A 7567-nucleotide genomic window follows, 5' to 3' on the forward strand; every position below is an offset into this window, starting at 1 on the left:
TTGTTTGAATAGCTGCAATATATTTGTTTACATGTTTCAAAGTTGGCTAGGAGAAGGGCTGTTTTCTTCCAGTGTAAACAAGACAAACACAAATACAACAATGATGCTTGCCCAGCTGTAGAGGGAAGGAAGTTGAGGTTGAAGGATGAAGAGGAGGGAAATTAGTCAAATATTTAATAACATTTTCCCTTTCAGAGGCTTGACAGCCCTTGCTGTTTTTCTTTGCATGTTAATCGAGAATTTTTCTGTTTTGACTGAAAGGAATGACACTGTGCTTGAGCTTTGAGTATAGGAGCCAGTCAGAGCACAGAGATCAGAGTGACTGATCGGAGAGCTGCATATTTTCCACATAGTTTTGAGAAATAATTGTATTGTGATCATGAAATCCTTGTAGGCTGCCTGTAGGCTGCCTCTGTCAGCTGATCAGAGTGTGGGGAGTCAAATACTATATGATTATTGAGAAATTAACATCTGTACAAATCATTGGCAACCAAGCTGAGCACAGGGAACTAAATAACTGTATGGTATTCCTGCACTCTGATTGGCTGAGACAATGACATTTCACTGTGTTCTCAAACTGCTGCAGGTTGGGAATAGAGAGAGAGATCCCTAGCTGGTGCACATTTGAATAGGTTCATTAGCTTCATAAGGGAGGATCTGGTCATGTGACTGTAGGGAGATTTTGAATGAATCACTCATCTGGGAAATCACCCCTCCAAGAAAAAACAAACAAAACCTTCAGACTGGCTCTAGAATGACTCATTTATATTTGTCATGTATGTATGTAAAAAGCAGATGGTGCTTAGAGTAGAGGTGCAAAATATTCTTACAAGGCAGATCATCTGTCATCCTCTCTGCATACAGGGAGCTGATGGCAGGTATTTATATTTGAAAAATAGTACCTTGGTTTGTTCGTTTGTCCTGCCTTATAACTATCCTGCCAGCTGGTATTTTCCTTCTTGTTGAATTATCTGTTGTGTTGTTAACCTTTTTCTATCTCATTTTGGGATAAGGCTGCTTCACTGATCCATCCCAAAGAAATCCCCCCCGAGGCGATTCTACTGGCTGTGTATCTTGAACTACAGAATGGTAAGTAATGTTAGCATCTTTTCTAAACAATTTTAACCCCTTTTATGGTGATTGGTGCTCCCTGTGCCTCTCATGTTGCTTGTGTTTAATTATTATTTTAGGCCTTACTGCAAACTTTACCAAGGAACCTTTGAAGCCAAAGCAGTAGAATAAAGCAATTAGTAGCATCAGAAATATACTGTCTGTTTAGATTTTGAGTTCAGATGTTACAGCTCAAGTTGTGCAATTAATTGTTCCCCACATTTCAAGTCCAAAGCTTTTTTTCTCCATGTTTTGTGTGTGTGTGTGTGTGTGTGTGTGTGTGTGTGTGTACATCTACATGGCACCATTGATTGCCATCTCTTTAAGTCACAATATTACCACAAAAAAACTTCAAAAACAGATTCCGAGAGACTGCTGAATTGGAATTAACTTTCAAATTAAATTAAAGACTGGGAGTGGATGGGTCATTACACAAAGTAAAACTATTTCCTCATGTTTATTTTCCCCCCTACTGTTCCTCACACCTTGTCAGCTGTTGGAAATGGGCCATTTTGATTACCACTACAAAGTGTGTGGTCCCCCCCCTTCTCTCCTGCTGGTAATAGCTGACCTTTAACTGATCACTCTCCTTATAGTGTGTATGGTAACACCCATTGTTTCATGTTTTCTTCCTACTGTATTTTCCACTGCATGCATCTGATGAAGTGGGTTTTAGCCTGCGAAAGCTTACGCTCAAATAAACTTGTTAGTCTCTAAGATGCCACAAGTACTCCTGTTCTTTGTATGTTTTTGTGTAAAAATAAGTATCTATCAATTAAAGACTCTTAGGCTAAATTACACCACTGGTTGGCAGTGCCTTCTGTAGTGCAGACTTAAAAACAATGTCTAGCATAAACCTGTTCCTTCACACTCGTATCTTTCCAAAGCATTCATCTTCTGGGCTGAAATTTTCCATGCATTGTCTCTGTACAAAAGCAATTTGTCTTTGATAGGAGTTTGGTCAAACTTTCTATTACTGAGGTATGGGAGATTGAATGATGAGAAAGTTTATGCACTTTCTTGCACCTTTGTATAAAGGAGGACTAAAAGGTTTGTTTTTGGTTTTTTTTTTTTAAAGGGACACCAACTTGAAACCTGTTAAGCTTCCAAAAATGAGTTAAATAGTGCTGTGTACTAGACCTACCCCGAGACATCCTCAGTGTAGTATTCTCCTTCATTGCTTGTCCATATGCACATTTGCGTCATGCACTTGAGCCCAGAGTATTTAGTTGTCAGTACCTAGACCTCACATGTGTGCCCTGAGAGTCCTTATGCTCCACTTTGAGGGCATATGAGGGCTGAGCACACTGCACTCCTCCATTCCTCTTAATCACATCTGGCTTCAGACTGAGCTCACTGCCTGTACAACTGCCAGCAGCTTCCTACTGCACAATTAATAAGGTTGACCTTTTTTTAATAGTTTTAGTAGTTTTACAGTATATTCTGGTTAGATAAGTTTTAGCTTAGTTTGACTTCTTATCAAGACCCAGGACGGTCTCATCTGTCTCTCCTGGGTTTAAGTATTGCCCCACATGCAAAGGGCCTGTACCCATAACCAATGGTTATGCAAACTGCCTTTACTGCCCCCTATCTAAACCACAGCCTTCAACAACACAGCAGATAGTGGTGGCACTAAGTGGGGAATTATCAGCCCTTCCTATGCCAAGGGGCACACCCCCTCTCCCCAACAGACACTGAATATGAGTTCCTCTTCAACGTGCCTCAGACTCCATCTGCCTCTACACTATACCTCTGCTGCAGCTTAGCCTCAAAAGTCAGTCTACAGCAATCCAGCCTGATTCCTGTCCAAAACATTGAATTCATAGGAGCAGTCTTAAATTCCACCAAGTCTGTGGTTTACATCCCTCAGGACCGATTCAACAACCAATTGTCCCTCATCTGTCAGTTGGAACAAAATCCAAATACCATAGCAAGGATCTGTCACATGTTCTAGTAGCCATGAATTCTATGTCACCTTTGTGACACCACATGCCAGATCTCACCAGTTGAAGATGGTATACTTGCCCAACAGTCATAATTAGTAATGCATCTTTGTGTCTTCTCTAGTTCTGTCCTCCCTGAACACACTGGAAAAACTCATTAAGCATCTGCAAGGGGATTGATTTCCATTCTCTTCACACACACCCCCATCACATAGTGATAGATGCATCACTAAGTGGGGCGGGGATCATATGAAATTACTCAAAGTGCAAGGCCTCTGAATGGTATGGGAAGCAAGGATGCACATCAACCTCAGAGCTTATGCAAAATATTCAAGACTTTTCTCAAACTTATCAGAGGACAATTGGTATGGATAATGACTGACAATATAATTACCATGTTCTACAGCAAAAAACAATGCAGAGCCAAGATGCTGTCAGGTTGTGGACATGATGCATCTAACATTAGATTGTCCTATCAGCAATATACTTGCCAGGTATTTAAAATACATTGGCAGGCAAACTGAGTGGGCACTTTTTCCAGAATCACTACTGGGAGATCAAGAGCTCTGTTCTTAGGTCACCTCCGATAGACTTGTTTGCCACATGGGGTCACAGGAAGTGTTCAATATTTTGTTTTAGGGGAGGCATCAGCCTGGGCTCCCTGGCAAATGTATTCCTGATTCCAGGGTCAGGGACCTTAATATAGGCCTATCCTCTGATTATTGAGAGTGCTCTGCAACAATCAACAGCAAGATTCATACAAGTTGATTGTGATAGCCCTGGCATAGCCATGACAATTTTGGTTCACAGACCTGCTATACCTGTCAACCTCCCAACCCACCTTTGCTCCCAGACCTCATGTCACAGAACAAGGCAGAGATCCTATATCCAGAACTGCAGTCCTTCCTGGTTGCATGTTGGTAGAATATGCTTGATGTTCTCCAGTGAGGAATATCCTTATGAACACCAGGGAGGGGTTTCCAAGAAAAACCTACCTGCCAGAATAGACAAGGTTTTCCCATTGGTGCTGTAGATGGCTGATTGTTGCTCACAATTCTTTGATACCTCAAATCTTAGATTATTTGCTAGAACTAAAGAAAAATAATTTTGTCCTTGGAATTCAGTCAGGATTCACTTTCAGCTCACCACCTCCATTGGAAAAACACACTATTTTCTCATGTGACTATGATGAAATGTTTAAACGGGCTGATATACGTATTCCCACCGATCGAGTACCTCATTCCACCATGGGGCCTCAACTTATTACTTCAATCCTTCATGAGCAGATCATTTGAACCATTTGCTACCTGTTCCTTTTTACATTTCAGCAAAGATGGCCATCACATCAGCAAGATGAGTAAGTGAGATCCAAGTACTGATGGCTGACCCTCCCTTCGCAATCTTCTATTCCAATAAGATATCTCAAGGACACATTCCAAGTTCCTGCCAAAAGTGGTTACTGAGTTCCACTTGCCAGTATTCTTTTCCAAGCCTCTTGCCTCAAGAGCAGAAGTAACGCTACATTCCTTAAATGGCAGGAGGGTATTAGCCTTCTATCTGCATAGGACACAACCATTCTCATATTCTCCAAGGCTATTTGTCTGTTTTGCAAAAAGAATAAAGGGATCAGCCATATCAATACAGAGACCATCAAACTGAATCTCCAACTACATCAAGACCTGCTATGAAGTAGCCATGATAGAGCCACTTGGTTCCTTGGGCTCATTCAACTAGAGCTTAAGCATCATCATCAGCTTCACTGGAGAGATGTTACTCACATGCACATTCTGCACACCCTCCATCTGCTCAGCTTTGGCGTCCTTACCCTTCAGATTCTGCAGCTCAGAAGAAACAGAGGAGCACTGGTGCATGCTGCCCTTATATGCCCTTTATGTGGAGCACAGAGACTCTAAGGGTACTGCTCATGTCCACCAATAGTGCAATGTGTGTATGGACAGCACAAAGGACTCCAGTTATTGTAAGATGAGTCACTTTTTCCCATTCCTGCAAATGTTATTTCCCCTGTTTGTGTGTGAAGGACCCACATGGAACAAGAATGAAGGCCCTCATTCTGAGCTGCTCTGCATGGACACAACCAAGCACCCACTTGAAGCCCTGCTGAAGCCATCAGGACCCCCAGAGCAGAACCACCTGCAGGACTGGGGCATTAGTAACTGAACAGAAAGTGCTATTGGTGCTCAATTTGTCACCACTCTAATCTGTTACAATCGTGTTACAAGTAAAAATAGTACATAAGTCACACTCCTCTCTGAATATGTTTTAAGCTGATATTTTGAAAATATAAATTGAAAAATCTTAAAGGAAAAACTAAGTATGAAATCTCATTTTGTTTTTTGTGATGATTTGTGTTGAGTGAGATTTATTTTTTACATTGAATTCCTAACAAAGAAATCTTTTGAGGAAAAATAGATGCCACCAAAATTTTTTAAATAGTCTGAATAAAAATGAGGTCCCTTCAATTAACCAGATTTTGCTTACCTGGTTTCCTTGACTGCACAGCTACTATGTTAATGACAGCTCTAGACAAGACCTGAAGTTTTTTAATTTTCTTTTGTTTAGTTTTTAAAGCAAACTTTGGGAAACCCTTCTGGCTTTACTAACTGAATTTACAAAGCAGAAAAGAACAATCCGATTTTCTTTTCCTTTTCAGGTCACCTCCTCAAAGTGGTATAGATGTTCAGTGTGACTAGAGTTATTTATAGAAACATCACTTCAGTTCAGAAATTCTCATTACTCTTTCCCCCTCTCTTCATGTTACAGGACTTGAGAGAACTCAAAACCCGATCTTTTCAGAATTTATTAAACAGAAAACAATTCAGGGTCATGTTGGGTTTTTTTTAAAGGCCATTTTTTTCAATGAAACCTTTTGTTTTGAAAAATGTGGACTAGCTCTAAGCATGACTGATTTTAGCTGGAATCTTAGCTTTAATGTTTTCTGATTTGTGTATCCTTGATGTCTCATTTGTGTTTCCATTTCGTATGTACTATGTAGTCTGTGGGGATGATTGAGAGATCAGTGGTGGCAAAAGAGTATAATTGTCTAAGAACCTTTATGTTTTCAGATCTAATAGGGTTGTACAAAAGTCCAAGCTGGATGTAGGGGCAAGGTGGCTCTGGGGATTCAGTGTCAAGTACTCTGCCAACTCTAAAGTCAGATGTCTGTCCTGAAGGTGTAAATGTTAATAGCGAGGAACAGCAGCTAGAATTGAGCAGTACTGGTACTTCAACTTTCTTTTGTTTGTGCATCTGTAGTAGGTGACATCCACTTATCCTTTTGCTGATCATTATGAAATTGCATACGCCAGCTGCAGCATAAGGTTTACCTGAGTTGCATGGGCAGGAGCTACCACTGGCAGGGGATTGTCTAGATGACCTTTCAAGTTTTTATTTCTGTCTCCTGTGACTCAAGTTTGTCATGGGTAGAAGTGAATTAACTAGAAACTGTTTGTTTTGTAGGTAACACTCAACTGGCACTGCAGATAATCAAAAGAAACCAGCTTCTCCCTTCAGTGAAAACACACACTGATATGCGAAAGAAGCCAATATTTCAGCCAGTCCACCCTATCCAGCCCATTCAGATGCCAGCTTTCACCACTGTTCAAAGGAAGTGAAGTCTTGCTATAACCTGACAGGCCCTATAGAGGAGGGCTTGTGAGTTTGTATATTTTTTTAACTCCCTCTCAGCCATCTGAATACCAGGCATATTGGAATGGGCTGGCTTGTGTACATTTTTTAATTAAAAAAAATTCAATGAAAAAATCATGCCTGAAGAAATGTGTAAAAGATTTATTGGGGAACGTTTCTATTTTACTGACAAACAGACAGATTCAGGATATGCTGTTAATCATTTGAACTCACACTGGTTGCGGTAGTCTTTAGTTTTGATTTTGCGTTTTTCATACAGAGCAGTTTGTTTGCACCACCTCTCACTTCCATTAATTTTCCATACAGACAGTGCAGCTCCCTCTTTTTGTTAAAGGAGAGCCTCTGAACAAGCTCTCTACTTGTCATGCTTCTCAGGGAACAGGGATAAACCTTCATCATCAGATCTGTACAAAAAGTAAGAGTCCCCTGCCAACCTATCTCTGGATAATCCTGAGACCAGAAGAGACCATTGTGATCATCTAGTCTGGCCTGTGCTAACCAGGAGGTCATAGAAACAATAATATTGTAGCTACTATATCGGTGACAACTTTTCTCTGCTGTTTATGCTGAGACACTGGATTCTCTACCTGAAGACAGCTACTATCTGAACATTTCTGTTTTACAATAAGAGATTAAGTGTTTCCTCAGCTGTCTCCAATCTTAAAACCCTTGTACAGCTGGGCATATGGTTTTATTTCCTTAAATCTATTCTCTGTATAGGTTGTTTTTTTTATACTTTTCATGATGATAAATCAGGCTTAGAGTGGATTGATTACCAGAGCATCAGAATTGTGAACTGCAGGAGCCTTGGGTTTCTTCTGTGTCCTCCCAGTAAATACAGCCCATCA

The 7567-nt window shown here is 40.6% G+C and overlaps 1 protein-coding gene across 6 annotated transcripts in view; it reads left to right on the forward strand.

Annotated features, from left to right (window-relative positions):
* The window catches only part of CNOT10 (CCR4-NOT transcription complex subunit 10), a 66986-nt gene extending 60150 nt beyond the window's left edge, over positions 1-6836 (forward strand). For 4 of the 6 annotated variants that reach the window (XM_030551024.1, XM_030551018.1, XM_030551020.1 and 1 more), the window contains 2 exons: positions 1014-1089; positions 6531-6836. In XM_030551024.1, the coding sequence (XP_030406884.1) occupies positions 1014-1089; positions 6531-6685 (231 nt within the window). In that variant the 3' untranslated portion in view covers positions 6686-6836. Of the gene's footprint in view, positions 1-1013; positions 1090-1190; positions 1514-4381; positions 5386-6530 lie in introns of those variants that run through there. The other 2 variants (XM_030551023.1, XM_030551022.1) reach the window with 2 other exon arrangements.
* Positions 6837-7567: the final 731 nt, after the last annotated feature.

Source organism: Gopherus evgoodei, chromosome 2 (genome assembly GCF_007399415.2).
Source record: "Gopherus evgoodei ecotype Sinaloan lineage chromosome 2, rGopEvg1_v1.p, whole genome shotgun sequence".
Lineage (NCBI taxonomy): Eukaryota > Metazoa > Chordata > Testudines > Testudinidae > Gopherus > Gopherus evgoodei.